Source organism: Choristoneura fumiferana, chromosome 4 (genome assembly GCF_025370935.1).
Source record: "Choristoneura fumiferana chromosome 4, NRCan_CFum_1, whole genome shotgun sequence".
Lineage (NCBI taxonomy): Eukaryota > Metazoa > Arthropoda > Insecta > Lepidoptera > Tortricidae > Choristoneura > Choristoneura fumiferana.
This window is the reverse complement of record NC_133475.1, coordinates 3,692,726-3,715,379: the sequence shown is the minus strand read 5'-3', so window position 1 is coordinate 3,715,379 and position 22,654 is coordinate 3,692,726. Positions and strand designations below refer to the sequence as shown.

The window sequence follows — 22,654 nt, the reverse complement described above, 5'->3', positions numbered from 1 at the left end:
CTCGCACACATAAAAACGATCGCATTGAAATCGTTCACCTTTAGGTACAAGAGCTACAAAGTCACAGGTAGACAGACAAACATACATCGACGTCAATATTATAACACCTCTCGTTAAAAATACTATACGTACTCGTAACTATAAGGAATTTATACAGAACCCTTCTAATTATATTGAAGTAAAACAATATTTAAAAATATTGTTCACGCCGTCGTATGCTGTTCTGTATGTTCCATTTAAAGGCAAATGATGTATAAAATAAATAACGTCATAGAACGTATAAAATTTTAATTGGAATTCGCTATTATTTTGTTTTTCTGTTGTTTATTGCGTCACAAACCTAGATTACCCCGCTGTGTCATAAGAGCGTCATAATGGCATACTGTATCTAGACCCTGTCTTGTAGTAAAAGTTTCCTTGTGTAGTGCGCAAGACGAAAACCCAGCACTGTTCCTTGACTTGACACGTCACGTGTTTCTTCAAGAAACCATTTAATTCCGGTATTAGTAAGTTTATGGTAAGAATTTCATTTTTAATACAAGCTTTTTTGCTCGCATTGTCACCCGAACTACATTTGCATACCACGTTTGAAGTCGATGCAAAATAAATCTGAAGTGTTCCACAATGGTGCAAAGCGTGAAGTTCCTTTCACATTTGTAATATTAGTAAATAGTGCTAGCGGTCGATATGTACACCCCGAAATTCAGTAAAAAGCTGCACATGGTTGTTAAAAAGCATGAAAATCGAACGATTGATCTTTAGGCCATACGAATCAATTTGACCGTAGCATGAATAAAAAAAAACAAAAAGGGCCTAGGCCAGAAGTTATGTAGGAGGTGGTAGGGAGCCATAAATGAGAACTTCATGTCTCCATTTCGTGCCATTAACGCATACATTTCCGAGCATGTTTGAGAAAAAATATATTACTTCATATTATTATATCCTTTCCTTTTTGTTATTTTTCTCGTGCTATGGGGTCAAATTGATTCGTATGGCCTAAAGATCAATCGTTACGATTTTCATGCTTTTAAAACCATTTGCAGCATTTTTTGGCGTACCGCTAGCACTAAAAGAAATTTTCCTGTGCTGGTACAAGTATTAAGTACCTACCTGCGTTGATGCTAATATTCATGGCTCGAAGTCGTCAGGAAATACTTTAAAGGTTTTGATCTGAGTGAGTCGGTGTGAAATAAATATTTTTTGGGAATTAACGTATCTGTCTACAAAAATAATAGTAGAACCTTGAATTTTATTATGAGTTGCGAAGTTATTCGACATGATTTCATTGTATAAAAATAAAGTCTCTAAATATACCTACTGAGTAAACTTACTGGGTGTGAAATAGTATTCGTAAGGTTCGTGTTACTGCAGCGTCAGTTAGTTTTACCTACCCTTTTGCACTTAATTAAAGTTATATATATACTATTATATAAGAAAAGTCGTGTTAGTTACACTATTTATAACTCAAGAACGGTTGTACCGATTTGGCTGAAAATTGGTGAAGAGGTAGCTTAAAACCAGAAAAAGGACATAGGCTACTTTTATCCCGATATTCCCACGGGATAGGGATAAAATCTCAAAGTAACAACCGCTGGGCTTAGAGCCATGAAATTTGGTATGTGGGTAGCTGGACTCTGGAATAATACATAGGTTACTTTTTATCCCAATAATCCCACGGGATAGGGATAAAATCTCGAAACAATAACCGCTGGGCTTAGAGTCATGAAATTTAGTATTAACTACAGTGGGCGTCTCGAATAAAACATAAGTGACTTTTTTGACCCGATATTCCCACGGGATACTTACCTAGAGATAAAATCTGGAAATAACAACCGCTGGGCTTAGAGCCATAAAATTTGGTATGTAGGTAGCTGGACCACTGCAATAACACATAGGCTACTTTTTATTTACTCCGATATTCCCACGGGATAGGGATAAAATCTTGAAATAATAACCGCCATGTTTCGAGCCATGAAATTTGGTATGTAGGTAGCTGGACGTCAGGAATAACATTTAGGCGACTTATTGACCCGACATTCCTACGGGATACCTAGAGATAAAATAGGGTAATAATAATACATAATATGCAATCTTTTTTGATAAGGTAGGGCAGAAGTGCCGGTTTTGGCCACCTTAAGACCGTTTTTGGCCAGATGACATTTGAAGTAATATATGAAAAGTTATATTATTAAAACAATATGTTTAGTGAGTATTCAAAGTTTACAGGGTAAACCATACAGTAATTGGCCACGTTACAGTAATTGCCCACTTGAATTTTCTATATGAAACAACAATAATACAAATAATTTAATGATAAAAGCGACTAGATTATTATAATAAGCACGATATTTGTAATGATTTATCACCACTTTTCTTTGTAATTTTTTGATTTCATTCAAGTGGGCAATTACTGTACCGTGGCCAATTACTATATATGATACTACACTACTGAAACGAATAAAGTTTGTAATGTTTTATTACCATAAATTTATTTCGAAGGTATATTTGAACAGTAAATTCAAATTCATATTCATTTATTGCATCATGTTAATTAGTACGATTATTGTAGATCTTAAAGTAAACATGCCAGTAGGTACATAATATGATACTCTGGCAGGGCACTGCAATTTTTTACATTCAAAATTGAAATTCTTCAATACATTATTTGAACTGAGTGAATGAAAATCTATTCTTAACAATAATCAGAAAAAAGTAACGTACCTAAATTAAAGTTTAATTATTATTATTATTAACAAAATGTCAGCGTTGTTTGTTGTTGTTGTTGTTTAAATTATCTAATTAAAAATCATTAAATAAAATAAAATAGTTATTATCAATGTCAATATCCAATCAAATCACAATTGGTGATATTTTTAATAAAATTCGCGAATTCGCGAAATTAATTCGTAGGTGTCACTGCAGTCAAGAAAGATTTTTTCAAAATGGCCGCGCCGCTTGACAGTAAATTTTAAATATGGCGCTGCCATTCCACAGGTTAAAAAACATTCGTTACACAGTACGCCAATTATGAAACTAGATAAACAAACGGTACAGTGGCCACAAAGGGTACTTCTGCCCTAGGTCCCCATCCACTCTAATCCACTTCTTACAGCAAATTAATAATTAAAAAGCAACCTTTAGGTACATATAAGGTAAAGGTACTAGGGCTAGTCGCTGTCCCAATAGTCGGCATCTTTAATCTCATGTCATTAGCAAATAGAGATGACAGCAGGGTGTCGTCTATTGGGCATTAGCGTGTCGAGCACTCGGACGTTTAGTTTAACAGAGTTATATAGATCTGAAAGTCTGCATTAAACAACAAAAAAACGTCACATGCAAGTAGCGACTGTTGCATAAATACGATTAAAAGGTTTTAGAACGAGACAGATAATGTAGATTTTCAAAAAAATATTAAAAATCCAACTGTCAATCCAATTATTTTTTATCTTCGCTAAACATTGTCTGTGTAATGAAAGTATATTCTACACACACAAACAAACATCACGCCTGTATTCCCAAATGGGGTAGGCAGAGCACACGAAACGTTACCGCCTCGGAGAAACTTTTAGCAATTTTAGGTTAAAATTAATAAACTATGATTTTTTATTTATTTGGATATTTGGTTTTATATCTATGTTTTCATAATAATAAAGTTGTCAAATACATCACAGTCGACTTCTGAGCAAACGTTCAGTTCAAAATATATCTGAACAAGATTCTATCTACGCCCTTAACCGTACATAGAGTCGTGTTCATATATTATTGATAAAATTTTTGCTCAGAAGTATGAGAACTGTACTGTATTACAGAGTTTAAGGCTACTGAATTTGATTTTATTTACGCGGTTGTGCTTTTAAACTAATTTTTTTCAACCTCGCATACACAGTCTATATCAATGTTAATGGGAATATTATTTAGTTTGTTCGAAACATGATCGTAAATGGTGATTAGTGACGTAGCCGTCTTTGTCTTGCAGTAGCTGGGTTTGTTGCTCACACCTTGGAAGCATTCTGTTTTCTCTCCCGGTTTGTTGTCACTGTAAAAAAAAAAAAAGTTAATTTGATTAAAATCCACAGCTACAATCCCGGGCTTTCACAAAGAAGGGGCCCCCACAATAGAAACTTCGGTTTTTTTTTTAAATTAAGACTAGTAAACACTATACACACTTTTGAGGGGAGGGGGGCGGACTGAAAATCAGCGCTGCGCAATGCAGGCACAAAAAACTGTTTAACTGATTATGTTTAGTGTGAATTATTTTTCAACTGTTTTTTTTTTTTGGTGGCAATTAATGATTTCTTTCTTTCTTTTCCTTTGATATTTTTTTTCGCTGTTTTACCTTTGCCAATAGTAATTTGTCCAAACATAATTAAGTATACTGTTTATTTTATTTGGAAAATTGTTTTGCTCCTCACCTCTAAATCCGGCCCTGGACTAGACGGGGTTTATAATGGTATTTTTTACCTATATACATAACAGGTCGTGTGGAATACGGAATGACATACACATAAAACTTAGGTAATACATACATACATACTTACATATAATCGGGATCGGGATTAAATCCCAAAATTTAAAACGCTAGGATCAGGGGCATGTGGCGCAGGTGTTTTTATATCCAACATGTTTTTTTTTTTTGGAAATCTCATAAATCTCTTAAAATCTCGAGATTTCAATTCAACTACCGGATGTAATGGTTTACCTTTCAAGCGTAATATAGATACAGTCGAGTTCGTAAGCTTGTGAGCAAAATTTGTATCAAAATATATAAACACGACTAATAAACAATTTATTCTAACATATATCTTTCGTCTAACATCTGGTAGCATGGTGGCCGGTTATGTTGCTCTGAAGATGAGCTCTGGTTGAGTTCGAAACGCGTTAGTGTAGTGTAGTGTGGTGGTGGTGATAGATGGGTTTGTGTGATTTGTGTGTGTTCTTACAGTGTGGAGATGGAGGAACTGCATGAACACGCATATCTTCGTCGCGGGTGAGCAAAGAAATTCTTTTAGTTAATTAGTTAATTTATTGTTAACGACGTAGAAGCGTGTTCAGGTATTTTTGATTAAATTTTTGCTCACAAGATTATGAACTCGACTGTACAGTCAACCAATTTGATTCCTAGGCCACCATAGAACCTGGCCATGGTAATTTTGGTGTGTCTATTGCAATGCTTATTAGATGGCGTAAAATGCCACAATGACAAAGTTCTCTGGTAGCCTAGGAATCAAATTGGTTGACTGTACAAAATAATTAAGTATAATAAACAAAAACTCTCTCTCCTTTTGACATAAAGCCGACAACTCGAAACATGTTTTTCTGTGAAAAAACTTTGCAAGAAAATTTTAACAGAAACTTACAAATCAGTTAAAATAGGGAATATGTACTCAGGACTTTACTGACATTAAGATTGGTTTTTTGGAATCTTTTTGTATTTTTTATTTCAATTCCAATTTTTACTTTTACGGTCATCCCGTAAAACCTAAATTGAAAATACAACTGAAATAAAGACTACACTACTACTGACATTATTAAGGACGATAGCCGCAATTACAATGAAAAAAACAGCAAACGTTAGTAAGTAAACGTTTGCAGGTGGTAGGACCTTGTGCAAGGTCCGCCCGGATTGCTAACACCATCTTGCTCGGTAATCCTGCCGTGAAGCAGCAATGATTGCATTGTGTGTTTCGGCGTGGAGAGTAAGACAGCCGGTGAAATTACTGGCACGTGAGGTATCCCATCTTAGGCCTCTAGGTTGGCAACGCGTCTGCAATACCCCTGGTGTTGCAGATGTTTATGGGCGGTGGTGATCTCTTACCATCAGGAGACCCACTTGCTTGTTTGCCATCCAGTCGAATAAAAAAAAAGTATGATTTTCATAGTAAATTCTATAATAATTGCTAGCTGTAGTGCGATAGTTACCGGCAAGATACTACGGGGATCTCTTGGTGGAACCAGGCCGATTGGACGATGAAATACGGGGCACGCTTCTTCATATCAGTGTCAACAATGAATGGACTCTTCATCTGTGGAAGTGACGAATTGCAATCACATTATGGTTGAGGAACAGATTTTCTTTTCTTAAACCAAATAAAACAATAAAATTAAAAAATCAAAACCCGACTGCGTTGAAAAATACTAAAAAGATGAAAACAAGTGGACGTAGTAGTGGTCTAGAACTCTGTTAAATTAGGTACTAAGAATTTTTGAGCTGGTCGCGATTAGAATGGGTCCCGATTGTTGAAGTAGACCACTACGGCCACGTCTTGTTTTCTTCTTTTAAGTATTTTTTAATGCAGTCGGGTTTTGATTTTGTAAATTTATTGTTTTATTTCATACTTTTTTGGTATTTCTGTAAAAACGGTAAATATAAACACATGACTTAAATATATTTTTGTAATCTATTTTTAAGTCGCTTCATTTTGATACCCTACTCGATAGGTTTGAATAAAAAAAATTTTTTGAAGACACAATTTGGCGCCAAAAATCCGCCATTTTTTTAAATTTCTTAACTAACTCAGTGTCCCTCGCGTCATTAAGACGAATCCAATGACGTATCATTTATCAAAATCGGTTCAGCCGTTGAGTAGTTACGAGAGGACATAGGAATAGACATACATACGGGTCAAACACATAACCCTCCTTCTTCGCAGTCGCGTAAAAATCATACCGACACTAGAACAAAGAATAATCAAAAAAAATACGGGTCTGGGAATCGAACCCAAAACAGAATAAGAGAACTAATTTACCCGTGCAAAATACGATATATTTTAAAATACCGAAATTACAAAAAAAACACGTACTTCAATTGGTTTAATTGCACAATTGCCTTCAGAGCTTAAAGGCGGCGGTAGAGCGGGGGCGCTTCTTTTCATCCTATGGAGATGAGGCTGAAAAAAAAAACTCAAGTCAGGATTTTTTTTATTATATCGGAAGTAGAACATAATACAGTACAATACAAATATTCCTTGTTAAACAACACAAATAACACACTGGAAAATAGGAATCGAACCCTCTTCGTCATCATCCTGTGAAAAAGTGTCTTCACTCACAGACAGAGGGACGGGCGGACAGCAAAAAGACCTTAATAGGTTCGGGTTTGCCGATAAAGTAACTTTAACTTAATCGGCCCCATATTCCATACCAAACAAATGATATGTGAAAAAATGCAAGTCTTCGCACGCAGTTCTATACCGCAAAAAATATTTGAGACTTGGCAGGGGCACCGCCGTGCCCCCATGATATAGTGACAACACACACACACACACACAAACATCACGCCTGTAGTCCCAAATGGGGTAGGCAGAGCACACGAAACGTTATCGCTTCGGAGCCACTTTTAGCAATTTTAGGTTTTAAGTTTGACAGAAACGGTACAATAGTGACAGCCTGCTAGCCTTGTTAGCCTGTCGCCTACGGTATACCTTAACCTATATCCTCAGTCGCCTCTTACGACATCCACGGAAGAAATGGAGAGGTGTAATTCTAACCTGACACCACACGGGTAGTGACAACAGTGTCAATTATTATAGTAAGCAATTAACTTACCAAGTTCTTTATCACGAGCCGATCGATCTTTTCCTGTGGATAGTTGTCTGGTTTTATATGACAGAGAGTCTTGCCTTCGCATGCGTGGTGTACAAAAGGCTCTGAAAATAGCAACAGAATATTTGACATACAGCTCGCACCACTCTGATATTTAGTGCACAACTTATAAATGCAAGGAAAGTTTTATAGGATTTATAAAACTCTGTAACTTCAAGTAAATGATATTAATTTCAGAAAAGAATTAAACCGTTTTGTAGATATTATATTATGAATTTATGAAATTAATAAAATGTTATTACATTTACATTGTTATGTAATTTCTATAAAAAATATGTACAAATTAATAAAAAAATATTTTACGCCTTTTAAAAAACAAAACAACAATCACTAGTTGGAGAAGTATTTAGAGACGAGAAAGATACATATATAAGTTGGATAACAATGCAAGTACAGTCAGCAATAAAAGCTTGTACAAAATGTTTTTTAACGGAAACTTATTTTTGTCCAATAATTTTATCGGCAACGTTATACGCCTCATTCTACAATAAGTATCTGACACAAGCCGTAGCCAGATAGCTCAGCAGAAAACCTTAAAAATTACCCCTAAAGTATCCACCGCATAGCGACTTGTGGCACACTTCGTAATTAAGAATCTCAGATATATCCGAAAACTATCAAAGCATTATGCGACTCGTAAATACAAGGAAACAACAATTAAAAGTGGTAAATAACAAAAGTTGAAAAACCACCGCCATTCCTTTAGGAGCTATGGTGTCACAGATAGACACGTCAAACCTATAACATCCCTCTTTTTGGGTCGGGGGTTAAAATGGAGTTTTTTTTTACCTGCTGATATTGCGTTGCTAATGTTGATTGCTAGTGATGTTACCTGCAAAGAAAAAATATACAGAAACAGTCTTGTGTGTGACCACAATCAAACCGAAAACGGGGAGAGTAGAGCAGACTTGCCTGATAAATTTTGTAAATGAAAACCTGAACAGATCACTCTCCATACAGTGTGTTACCGGCAGCCTGGCTTTTTTAAGGGAGGTTAAAGTAACGTATTTCTGTAACGTTACCATGACATTCAGAGTTTGTTAACTTTCTAACAAAATTATAATTGTCAGCAATGTACAGCTAAGTAAATTGACAAGTAAGTGTAAATGACAGCCGACAGAAACTTTGATTATTACTTTCTTTCTCACTTGAAATGAGCATTCTAGCGAATGTTTCATTACAGGTAGAAGCTCACAAAATGAACAGGAGAGTTATAGCGAGTATTCTAGCGAGCATTCTGCCTAGCGAGCATTTAAAGTTTAAATTTTTGACGAGCATTTACTAGAGCGTTGCCTACAATAATCGTGTAAACGGTCGTAGCAATGTTTGGCTCTGGCTAAGATCTATTCGTTGTTCAGTTTGATAAATTTAAGATAAATAATAATAAATAAATATCAAGGGACAATTCACCATTGACCTAACTAGTCCCATACTAAGCAAAGCTTGTATTGTGGATACCAGACAACGGATAAACATACTTATATAGATAAATACAGACTTAAAACAATTAAACGTCCAAGACCCGAGAACAAACATTCGTATTGTTCATCCTAATATCTGCCCCGGCCGGGGATCGAGCCGCCCGGGACCTCAAAGCTCCGTAGTCAGGATGTCAAGTCAAGATGGTAAGATGTTCTGTCATTTAAAATAAATGCGTAAGAAAAAAGAATGCTTTATATTTAGGTAAATATAGATCTAACTATTGTTAATTATTCTTACCGTAACGAGGACTACGCCCAGCGACACCATTTTATAATTTGGTTTATAGACGGCTATAATACCACTATGCAATCACTATGAAGAGAGACGCAATGAAAATGTAATTACATATGACCTTATATTTATACTTATTATCGTTTTATGGCTGTCCAAATATGTTCAATTTTCCCTGTATGACGGAACTCAGTTAGGGGCCAGCGTGTAAAAGGAATAATCCCGTTTTTTTTTTAAGACTGGCTTTTGTGTATTTTTTTCTTTTGGTTGCTTGAGTTGCTTTAATGGCCATGGGCTGGGCACTGTGTCCTTGTTTATCTTTACTTGTTTTTAGCGTTCCGTACCCAAAGGCACCCTATTACTAAGACTCCGCAGTCCCTCCGTACGTCCGTCTGTCACCAGAGTGTATCTCATGAACCGTGATAGTTAGACAGTTGAAATTTTTAATGATTATGTGTTTCTGTTACCGCTACAAACAACAAATACTAAAAACAGAATAAAATCAATATTTAAGGGGGGCTCCCATACAACAAACGTGTTTTTTGCATATGTCTAATGTTTTTTAAATAATAGTACGAACCATTCTGGCGCAAGTGCGACTCGCACTTGGCCGGTTTTTAAGTTTATAAGCAGCAACTTTTACGCAGTCGGAAAAAATCCATAATGGATAACTGGGAATGGAGGGTATATAGACAGCGCCGGACTCTCATCGGCTAAAAGACCCGGCTGCAGGGGAGACCCCCTGGTGCTTATTACGGGGAGTCTGGTTGCCCCGATATCGTACTTGTATCGTCGTCCGATACCGACATCGGATCGTATAATGTAAAAACGCTCTGAGACGTACGAATATAGGCCGAAATGAGATGATATAGGTACGAGAATACAAGTACCTAATATACTTGAAAGGTTTATATAATTAACTAAATTTAAACAAACTTTAGCTGGCAGATTTGACACATTCAATGATTTTAAGCATTTTACTTATAGTAATCGTATTATTGTAATACAATCTAGAGTAATGTATTTCAATACAGATATGGAACTGTTTAGATACTTAGTTTATGGGGGAATTTCAGTATTTAAGACACCAATTGACGTTGTTTCGTTCACTTAATTAATTACCTAAACCTTTAAGAAAGATCTGCATGTATTGTAAGCATTGTATTTATATCGGAACCCAAAGTATATAAAGTTAAATTGGCTTAAACAATTGTATCCTCGTACGTATACTTAGTATTAGTGATTCATTAATTATAATTTATATTGACATGATGTAACAAAGCTCAGTCATATCTAAGATTGGAATTCGCTAAAATCTATGTCATCCCCTAACCTGTGGGGTAGACCCAACTTTTTCTACCGAACGAACATGATGCGGAGGCCTAGACTATACAATACAAAATGATAACCATAGGTGGTTATCATTTTTCGTATAGAATTCTATTACATAGCCGGGTTCCCGGGTTGGGAGAGACTTTAAAAACGTAGTGTTTAATTACAGATTTTTCGCAAACATGTTTGCGCTATAAAAATAATCTTAAGCATGCTGATGACAACAAAAAAAAACAAACGACCATGCAAGGAGTTGACAATCATGCCCATCCAAAGACATAAATAAAAAATAAATTTTCGGAAGGACCATCGTTGCCAAGAAGAATGCGTCGCAATAAACTTAGCAGAAAGTCTTCTTTTTTTTTCACAAAATGTACCTTCAGCCAAATAGTGGTCTATCAATTTTTAAACAAGTTCCTATCAAATGAATAATGTCGCTAAAGTCGAATTTCCAATTTGACAGACTGGTCTATTGGCATTATTGTTTTATGACATGCAAATGATTATCAATTTTAAGGTGGTAGACCACATATTTGGCTGATGGTATATTAACAATTGTCTTAAACTTACCATTGAACACAATATTTTCCGAACTATCCAGTCTTAACTAAACTTTTAAACACCACATTGTGCCTTACAAAACAAAAAGTGACAAAACCTTACGCCACAATTTATAACATGAAGATAATCGAAATCGGTGCGAGCTAAAAAGACTCCTAAACGCTTTTGCAACTAGAATTCAGTCAAAACAATATCAGAGTTAACAAGCTTAGTTAAAGTTTTCTTTACTTTGGCCAGATTTGTACAGTTTTTCCGCGTCCATGCACTGTTTCCCTCATAAATTGTCAACATTATAGAAAACGAGCTCATGTCGTACGTTTAAAGCATATTAAACTTTATGTTAAAGCTATAAAGCTTTTGCTAGGTAAGTTGTCTATTGTCTAGAGTGGGAGGTAAGATGTGTTCACACATTCCATGACAAGCAATATCTATGTAATTGATATATAAATAAAAGTGAGGCATGTTGTAATTCTTGTTTCTTTTATGGAATTATGTTCTGTCTATGTCATGTCATGTCCATGGTCATTATCATCATATCAAAGAAAGAAAGAGAAAGAAAAACATTTATCACGACAATTACACAAAAAACGTCCACTGTTGGACATGTCCTCCTCATACATCTCCAGTTGCTTCGGTTGGAAGCGGCCCGCATCCACCGAAAACCTGCGGCTTTATGCAGGTTAACCGTCCATCTTGTTGGTGGACGTCCTGCCGCCTGCCCATGTCTGTGGGCAACCATTACAAGCTCTTACTAACAAACTTCATTGATTGCGCAAAATACTTAGCAGTTGAAAACTTGTTGAAATAAAATTAATAATTTATTATTATGAATCTGCAAAAGAAACAAGAAAGCTATTTTCGATGACCCGTTGATTGATAATACTAATTTATGCTTAATTTAGCTTTGTCCTTCATAAAATTTATGTTTTTTAAAAGTGCTTGAAATATTCATTTAGTTCTAACTAGTTAAGCTGTTAGAGGTTTAGTCGAGTTCATAAACTTGTGAGCAAAAATTTGATCAAAATTATTGAAAATACAAACTGAGACATGGATGCACAGAAAAACCAGAAAAAGAGACCAGCACTGGGAATCGAACCCAGGTCCTCAGCAATCCGTGCTGCGTGCTATAACCCCTACACCACTGCTGGACAAGAATCTAGGCACGATTTTTTCCTATGCATACAGGTTGCTTATTTCTACTATGCTACTTAAGCAGCAGCACTAGCGACATCTATGTTCCGTCGACAGACGTCACATTCTTTCGGAACTAACCGCTCACCCAGACAAGAGATGTCGCTACTAAGCAAAATCAAAATTAAAATTAACAAAATTATCAAAATATAAAATATTATTAATCAAAATTATCTGAACACGACTCTATTGTTAACGACGTATATCAAGATCAATGAGTATTTATGAACTGTATGTGTCACGTTCAAAATTGCACCCTCCTTTATGTCGATGATTTCTTCAATGTCTTCGTTACTAACAAGCCTTTAAGAAGAGCCTAACCAAAACCGTTTCTTTCTCTTTCTTGTCGGCCCGTAAAAGTAAATCCTACTCCAAGGTTTTCCCTAATGCATGCCCCTTCACAATATCCAGCGCGGACGCAGAGGCGGATGTTGCATCGGTTAGATCATGAGCGATCGAATGCAAGTGCAACGATAGCATTTTGATTGCTGAAATTTAAGTTTCCGTTCTACAATGTCCTATTTTTGTTTTCCGTTATTTGAAGGGAAAATTCAACAAGTGAAATGAAGTTAAGTTGTTTAAACCACTAGTGGCCTATAACTCTGCATGTTTTTAAGATAATCAAGAATTAAGATAATTGTTAATTCGTTTCTGTTTGTAAGATAATCAAGAACAATTGATTATGCGAGATAAAACAGCGTGTTTCATAATTTATGACGCTTTTTAAAGTCCGTAACTAAAGTGTTTTAGTTCTAATTTTATTTAGCAAAATAAGGTTAAATAAAAATGAGTCTTTTTTGTCGTTCTTGTGTGTCATGTCAATGTTGCTCAGATGTCGCTAGTCAATTTTGTAAATTTTACAATTTGATTTTGAACAATGACTGTGGAGTTACGATAAATAAAGGAAAAAAATATTTTTCTTCTGCGCCGAGCCGTCATCAGTCGACGTTAACGGAAATCAAGAACAACACTGTGTATATGAGCGATATCTCCCGCCCCCTTATTTGCTTGGATGCGGATAGTCATCACCACCTTGGAGATCTAATACCTACATATTTTAATGCAATATTTACAGGAAAAAACCGGATAGGTACCTATCTACTTACGAGTCGATCTTGCACGGAGATGGTGCCGTACGAAACGTTTTAATAATTATATATAGTTAAGTAATTATTTTTTAGGCTCCCCATATTTATCAAGCCATATATTTCTTATGTTTACCTATAATAATAATACATTTATTTTACGACCAACTTGGATCAAATTGTTAGTACGAGTTTACAAATTCAAATTAAATTAAAACAAAATTGTACCTAAACTTAGCCATTAGTACGGTGGTACTATTAGTTATTCTGTGCCATCAGACAGCGCCACAGATAACTACAGCGCCTTGCGCATGAAGCTGACAGCAGTGATTCATTGGACAGTCCAACCAGCAGGGCTAACGAAACTCGAAACTCGAAGTTCGTGTCGTGCGGTCCCTTTGACACTTATACTATTTAATACGAGAGTGAGAGGGACGGTACGACACGAACTTCGAGTTTCGTAGTAGCCCTGCTGTTCACCACCACGCTCAGGGTGCTGTTGGTACTGGCACGAACTCTGCGCCCCCGCACCAGGGTTGCCCATCGTCTACGCATCATAGTGCAAAAACAAACTACTCAAGCCTCCGTGAACATCCCCGACGCACTGCAGAACCTTGGCAGCCCCATCAGCATCCTGAACGCGTTGTTATACCGCGCAGCGCGCTGTACTGCTTCTGTGTGTAGTTCACCCACAGGCTGCTTGTGTAAAGGGTTGTAGGCTTTAAAAAGAGTCACCAACTCCTTTTTGCGGGCAATCATATTAGCACGAACTTCTATTCTTCTATTTTTTTTAATTTTCAGCCTATTACTTTTAGAGATTTATTTGCACGTTCGTAATTTTGGCTCACCGACTCACATTGTGTTCTAATTTTCAACTCAATCGGTTTAGTACCTAGTTTCAGAGCCAAATCAGCTACTATCAGACTGTGACTAAAAATCAACTTGTATTAAACAGATGTCTTAAATAATGACGCTGCGGGAAAATCACAACAAAATGCTAAAAATAATCACTCTTTGATAAACTGTGGCAAAAAATAATTTAGTCCGCATTTGTGCCAACTCTGTTTAAGGACGGCAGAATTCTCCTCATGATCTACCTACTCGCGAAACATCCGTTTGCACATAACACCCATGTAGTCCGTATGACCAAACTGTGACCCAAATAACCGGCCAAGATAACACCTGATGCTGTTATGCGATAATACACAATAATGGCCAAGAGCGGGGATTTCAAGTTTCAATAAAAAGAAACCTGGGCTGGCACCGGTGAGAGTGACAGCGTATCGACCGCCGCGTGAAGACGCGCGAGAAAGTTAAACGAAACTGTTTTGGCGCCAATCCGCGTTCCAAATTTAAAAACACTTTTTCGAACAGGAACTTGCTACCGGCCAGTGATTTTTATGTGTGATAGAGCTGTGGTTTGAACAGTGTTGCAGTGTGTTTATGCTTTACAGTGACTTTCCCTGCTACAGGATGAACCGTTATATCAAGGTAAGGCTTGTTTACACGGGTGATTGCAATTTATGGTTTTACGAATGTAATCGGATGTTCGATGAGCAAAGACCGTGATATATATGTAGTTAGATTGATGGTGCATATCAAATAGAAAACTTTAATATTTACCTTGTTGCAGCGTTAGTTTGATTATGATTGGTTATTTGGGTTAGTTTGATTGTTTGTTTGTGAATTTGAGAGAAATTATATGTATTCTACTATAATTATACAAATAATCGAAATACTATTCTCTTATTTTAAAAGAATGGAACATTTTAATTTTAATCTAGATGTAAATATTATCAACACCTCTTAACTTTGAGAGATTTTTTTTGAGACGGCATGGGAATTAATATTTATTATTATTATAATATAATAATTAATTATTTTTATATAATTATTATTATTCTTAGGTATTACGTTTGACATAAAATTTGGTGTACCTACATGATGTATGTACCTACAGAAATGATATTATACAATATACTAAATTTCATCTAAATCAGCAATAGTAATTTAAGCATGTAAAGTTAATATTAGACATACCGATAGAGTTCCTTTCGCATTTAAAATATTAGTAAGGAGAATTAATAGAGAATGTATCATCAGTTTGACGGTGAAGCAATTGTGTACTGTGTGAAATTACTAATTTGCACTAGAACCGCGTGGGAGCTACAATCCAAGCTTCTTTCATTGAGAAGTGGCCTGCTGCCCAGCAGTGGGACGAGTTATGATCATCAGCCGGAAGACGTCCACTTCCAAACAAAGGCCTCGCCCTTAGAAAGCCACAATGAACAACAACTGCCACTTACGTCCCCCGGATGGCCACAACTCTCATGATGTCGTCAGTCCATCTAGTAAGAGTTCTGTCTGTTGGGAGCTGCATCTTTTTATCTCCCTAATAATAAAAATCACTGATTCTACAAAAATAGAATTTTATTTACACGTTTCCACAGATGAATGGAGAGAGAGATAGTGAATGAATGATTTTACACCGTGGATGCGGAAATAAATGAATGGGTAAAAAGAACAACTTTCTTATATTTGCTTGGTGTTGCCAACATGCTGGGGGCACAAGGAATTATCTGCCAAGTTAGGGGCTATTATATTTTAAAAACCATCATCTTGACTTACATTTGTCATTATTTTTACAACATATATATATATTTTTACAGTAAAACTGGCTGTGAAACTTTAAAACAAAGCCTTTTTTATATAGAAAGTAAGTTTACGTACTGTCTGTATGTTAAAAAAGAAATCAACAAAAAAATAAAATTGTCTTAAATTATTTTAACTTAAATTTAACTTAAATTTCAACGTTTTCTTCCGGTTCGTGGTCAACACTCGAGGACTTTTTCCCTCCAACGGTTATTCTGTTCTTCGAGCGATGTGGCCAGCCCATTGCTACGTCTTGCATATTCTGCGAGCTATGTCGATGACTTTAGTTCTTCGGGGAATTTCCGTATCCCGGATTCTATCTCGCAAAGAAACTCCAGGCATTAGCTCCGAGTATAGTATGACGATGATGGATTATATTAAAGCGATATCCGAGACCCTACGCTCCTAAAACAGCAGTACGAATACATGCATGCATAATTCTAATGTATGCAGACTCGTTGTTGCGTAGCAAAGCAATGCAGTGCTATGTCTTGTTATGCGTAGAGATGGTCTTATTAAATGAATTTAATCACATAACTGATTTTAAACTATTTATTTTAGAAATAGGATTCTTGATCATCTTGCTTGTAAGCATACGCATTTTTTAACTGACATCAAACAAAGTTTCTGTTTAAAAGTTCATTTTGATCCAAGTTTTTTTTTGCTGACTGTTGCTTTCATGGACTGTACTTGTATTGTGTTACAATTTCCATATATACCAAATTTCAAGTCAATCCGAACACTGAAAGTGGGTCAAAATAAACTTGCAAGATTTGACCCAACAAATACTTAGGGCAAGTTAAATATTTTTTGTAAAAAGTTTTTTTTGCAAATTATACGTTTTGTTGACTGTACTTAAATTGTCATAGAAAATACATTTGTGTACCAAATTTTAAGTCGGTGCCATTAACCGCTGAAGAGTTCCGTCCTGCGGCGTCGATCCTAGCGGATCACCGGAGAACACTACCAGAGTACCAGATACATTCTTTTGATCACTACCAGATGTTTTTAACCCCCAACGTAAAAAGAGGGGTGTGATAAGTTTGACCGCTATGTGTGTCTGTAGGTACTATAGGTCTTGTCTGTCTTTCTGTGGCACCGTAGCTCTTAAACGGGTGGACCGATTGAAATGCGGTTTTATTTATTTGAAAGCAGATGTTCTAGTAATGGTTCTTAGACATGTTTTATCAAAATCGGTTCAGCCGTTTTTGAGATATTGAACTTTGAAGTGACAAAGTCGGGGGCTTTCCAACTTTTTGTTAGTTAGGTTCGTGTTCATTTACAAATGAACTTAAAATCCATACAAACATCCAAGACTCAAGTCATCATCATCATCATCATGTCAGCCGAAAGACGTCCACTGCTGGACATAGGCCTCCCCCAAGGCTCTCCACTCAGACCGGTCTTGTGCTTTCCGCATCCACCGCGATCCCGCGATCTAGACTCAAGTACAAACATAATATTATTCGTATTTATTTGCCCGTCACGGGGATCGACCCGTCAACCGTTAGCTTCGTAGTCAGGATCACTAACAACTTAGTTATCCGGTCAATAGATGGATTAGTTTTAATTCGCAGTTGCTCGTACAGCACTTACTAGTTTTATACTGCGGCACCGTCGCCTGCGCAGGTCCGGCCGTTGACACGCGGCGTAATGAATCGAACGAAAGTGAGCCCGTCTTGCTTTCTGCGTGTGTGCGCAAATCATAGCCATTACTCCATAGTTTATACTTAGACAGTGTGTGGCGACGTTATGCTTTGGAAAAATGCCGCTATTATAGAGTTTGCTGTTGCAAAAATTATACAGGAACATGTCATGGTAAAATCAGTTATGAAGAGTTGTTTGTCGTTTTACTTGGAGATTGAACGGAAATTATTATTTATGTCAATGCATGTATAAAGGCGAACTTATCCTTTTACAGAATCTCTACCTTATATGACATAATGTGTTAACTGTTACATATTTTTCAAGGTGTCAAATAGGGGATCCTTTTGACTGCCATAATTTTATATTTAAGTCAAAATTTAATGTTTGTCATAATTATTGTTGGTCTTAATTTTTTTTCCGCTGAAACCGTACATTTTTCATAATTTTTTAAATGGTCACCTGTAGAATTCTATAGGTTAGGTTTTTTTATAAGGATTCTGAAAAATGAAAGGTTTCGGAGAACATAGAGTTAAGTATATGTAAAACATTACATTATGACTAACAATTTTCGACCAGTCGATATAGACCCGTCAAATAGGCGAGTAGTTTTTTTCTTTTTTTCATAAGTATATATTTTGATTGCAACTGTGGTTCCGTACCTTCAGCATTGCTGAGCTGCCAGCCCTTTCAACTTTAAGTAATACTTTATTGTTTACAGTCAAGGGCAAAGATATCAACACGGCCAAAATTGCAAAAATATGTACACACGACCTTAATGTTAAGTGCATAAAGTCGTGTATACATATTTTTGCAACTTTGGCCGTGTCGATATCTTTGCCCTTGACAGTACTGTTGTTACTTTTTTGTATACCGAATGAACATTGTCCTTCTTTCTTTTTCTTTCTTTAATTTATGTACCTACCTATTTTTATTAAGGGGCTATATAATGTATGCATTTTATGTATAACTATTTATTGTACATAAAGTATATGAAACATGTGACATGAACAGGAGAAAATAAATGTTTTCTAAACTGTACGGCTGTTCATGCCACGCTTCTTGGAAACTCCACTATCTGTTTTGTGGTTTACCTATTAAGACATTTAATCCTAATAATAAGTACACAATACTGAATCGTTAGATACTTAAAAAAAAAACAATTGATCGAGTGTACAATAAATTGAAGTTGGACTTGCTGTGGGTAGAGCATCTCCCGTGGAAGCCCAAAATTCAAACTAAGAAATTTTAAGAAGATACTTATGCTCAAACGTTTATATAGCTGAATGAAGTTTATAAATATGTTTTTTAAAATGATATCTATATCCCACGTTAGCATTCTATTAAAAATAAATAATTATTTATATTACAGTCGCATGATTCCCACGTTAGACACATAGAACAAAACTAGCCAAGTTTTATTTTAAAATTTCACTCAAATACATAATCGTACTAAATGTAACAAACAAGTGTTTAGATAACCGAATGAAGCTGATGCCAATTTGAAACAAAACTGTATCAAATATATTTTAACAGGCAATTTGCTATGGTAACATGGTTTAAATTTTGTGACTAAGCGTAATTTGACATAACAAACAAGTACCACTACCATGAGCTTACAGTGACCGTACTCGATAGCGACGGCGTAAATTATTTGTAGAGGCGCTGTACAATTCTCCATACAAATAATTTACGCCGTCGCTATCGAGTACGGTCACTGTAAACTCATGGTAGTGGTAAAGCATAGCGTGATGTGATGATCCATGAAATTTTTTAATAGTTTGTAATAATTTGCTCTACTTTGTGCTATTAAAAAAAAAAGTCCCATGTATACAGTTTGTAATTCTTTTAAGTCTGTATCGATCGGTATTAACATTTCACTAGCTAATCTAATCTATAAATTATACCATTACAATAATGCGATTGATTCAATAAATTATATTACGGTATAATATCCTCCTGATTCCTGTAATTTTTTAACAAACTTAGTGTAAGACCTAGACGTGGTTGACCTGCTTTGTTATATTGGATATTATTTCAAAATTCTTAGAATTTTTTATTCAATGAACAATTTGTACTTTATAAAGTACATTCGGCCGTTATTCTTGGTGTTAATTGATCCTTTATAAAGTACGCGAGGACTTGGGCTATAATTAATTTGTTTTGTTTGCTTTTTGTGTTATTTTTGTGTTTTATGTACAATAAAGTATTTACATACATACTTACATACAAACAATATGTCTTAAAATCTTATTCCAAATCAAAAAGATGAAATTGAGTAGATACCTAGAGAGCTGGATCTCGGGAAAAACACAAATAAGCTAATTTCTTATAGTTCCACGGGATCGGGATATCAGTATGTAAAATCCCGAAATCTCAATTACCAAACAAGTCTTCAGGCGAAATATTATACAGAAGTGTTCTTCTGAGAATTCCCTTAAGAATTTAATGAAATCCCGGAATTTCAATTCAACCACTAGACCTAGTCAAAAGCACGGATAAAGTTAGTTTTTTTTTAATCTTACTAAATCATTCCCCTTAAACAGGTCACTAGCTTTAAAATTGTAACACATGAACGGACGTGAAACGTATCATCAGTCTTCAGACCAACAAAAGAGTAGAAACTCATTTCCTTCCTTTTTTCAAACCGGTTGAGATATAGAGATCTCCGTTACGTTGGCACAACAATGTGTCAGTTATGTAATGCGAATTGTTTACGAAAATTGCTTTGTCAGTTCGTTATAAATAGGGTCTTTAGGTGCTAAAGTTGAGAAGTACAAAAGGTGTTTTTCGGCACTTATTTATGTTAAACGAGCATTATCAAAATGTTTTGTCGCTATTTGAATATTTTGCAATCGAGCTAAACAAAAATACTTAAATATGCCTGACAATCTCTCTGATCACATATCTATTTGATTAGAAAATATGACTTTACTGAAACGGAAACTGTTTTGAAATAACGCAATAATATTTTAAGAATGTTTTTACGGGTACGCACTATCGAACTTCTCTAATTAGAATATTTGAGAAAACTCGCGACTTTATAAACATTTCTATAGTAACCTTAGCACATTAAATTACATCCGCTAGGATTAGACATGAAATTTGGAGCGGGTTTTGCAATGATTGAAATTCACGATGTAATTTTTGTGACCATTCCAAGGGAACTTTTGCGAAATCCCGGAAATTCAATTAATTGGTTTACGCGTGTGAAGTCACAGGTAAAGGCTTTTCTACAGTAAATAAAGCTTTTTACTGACTGAACTATTCGTCGGCTAGTTATTACTTGCAACGTCATCTAATTTTCAAAGCGGTCCAATACAGCGTGTATTTTTGAGACGACCTCAAACTTTACGGGTAATTAGTGAAGGCTCTAATAATCACATTTTATTATGTTTTAGTAAAAAAAAGGACTTATTATTTTCCTTACATAATTAATTAGCACGCAATGTATCACTTCATGATACTACTTTGTTTTTATTCAAAACGTCGCATTTGTTGAGGTGACAGCTGTCACAGAACGTTTCTCCCATATTCAAATCATTGTGCGCATTACATTGCTGCTCGAAAATATTTCAAAAATTAATTATGCTCTGGTAGTTCATATAAAATTAACAATTTGTTTTGATATCGGTTCACAGCACTTAAATCTTCGTCTGGTTACAGTTTGAGGTAGTATCAAAAATACACGCTATATAGGAAGGGTGAATTGTTATGTAGTTTTGTACCTTACGTCAGCTCATGCAAGTAAATAAAATTTGTTTTCAATTAAAACACAATACGAATGGGAAATTACAGCCTGAATCAGTAGTCTACGCATTTCAATTAAGTAAACATCTAATTCAATAAAATAATGTTACAGCAACGATGTATTTTTTAATCTGATTTACAGTGTTATTTTCACCTCAGCAGCTCAAACAGGCAGGTTTTGCTATGAAAAATCAGTAAGCAAAATCGCATTTTGCGCACTCCGTGAGACAAAGTAACTTTTAATTACTTTATATAAATTCTAGACTAGACAGTGGTGCAAAATACAGTACCGTACTAAAAATATGACATATTTTACAAGTAAGTAGTTTTAAGTTCAAATTACAATGCATGTTATGAGTATGAGATTTGTATCATACCTACTGAAAACTTTTTCGTTCCGAATTCAGAACCTCTATACTTGCCGGAGACTTGATCATTGTCTGGCATTTTAAACCTTTTGGTGACTTTTTAAACATGTAATGGCGACAGTAGTATTATTTTTGAGTAAAGGTTTTAAATGTGATTATTATGTTTGTTTCTTAATAATCGGATTATATATTTATATTTATATTGTTTGTATTGTAAATGGGTAAGTATATGTGAATTTATTTTAACCTATGTTCTCGGTGCTGAGGTCAAAACTTGTATGTGTCACACGAGACCAAAGTTTTTTGCATCTCGTGTGTTTGTACCCCTCACTGCTCTCAGGATTCTAACCTAGAATCACTTGCTATGCTCGTGATTTAATTATAGAATCCTTCGCTTGCTCGGGATTCAAATTCAACACTCGCACCAAAAAACAACTTTGCTCTCTTGTTGCACAAATAACTATTAATGCTCTTGTTTCTGTTGTCCTTTCAATCATTCAAAGGTTAACTGGAAGAGATCCCTTTAAGGGACAAGTTCGCCTTTGTACATCTCTTTCTCTTGTTAACTAATTTTCATATAGTACAATACAATAATAGTACAATAATAGAGAGTTACAATACAAATTACTATACAAAATTTAATGACTTACAACACAAGTACATTTTGAACACAGTTCCATAAGTATTGAAAATAATGGATCGTCAATGCGGATCGGAAATCTCTCTCTGTCCATGATACAATGAGCAGCAGAAGTA

General features: G+C 35.4%; 2 protein-coding genes across 5 annotated transcripts in view; one reads left to right on the top strand and one right to left on the bottom strand.

Moving 5' to 3' along the window:
• Window positions 1–2,517: 2,517 nt before the first annotated feature.
• Window positions 2,518–9,405, bottom strand: LOC141427016 (uncharacterized). Its single transcript, XM_074086236.1, has 6 exons — window positions 9,322–9,405; window positions 8,392–8,434; window positions 7,546–7,646; window positions 6,801–6,887; window positions 5,920–6,023; window positions 2,518–4,036 (listed from the first exon to the last, which is right to left on the bottom strand). Exons 1-6 carry the CDS (start codon window positions 9,349–9,351, stop codon window positions 3,859–3,861), a joined length of 543 nt encoding a protein of 180 aa, XP_073942337.1. The 5' UTR covers window positions 9,352–9,405; the 3' UTR covers window positions 2,518–3,858.
• A 5,362-nt stretch (window positions 9,406–14,767) lies between these two features.
• The window catches only part of LOC141427289 (uncharacterized), a 45,715-nt gene continuing 37,828 nt past the window's right edge, over window positions 14,768–22,654 (top strand). For all 4 annotated transcript variants that reach the window (XM_074086591.1, XM_074086593.1, XM_074086590.1 and 1 more), the window contains exon 1: window positions 14,768–14,975. In XM_074086591.1, the coding sequence (XP_073942692.1) occupies window positions 14,928–14,975 (48 nt within the window). In that variant the 5' untranslated portion in view covers window positions 14,768–14,927. The remainder of the gene's footprint in view (window positions 14,976–22,654) is intronic.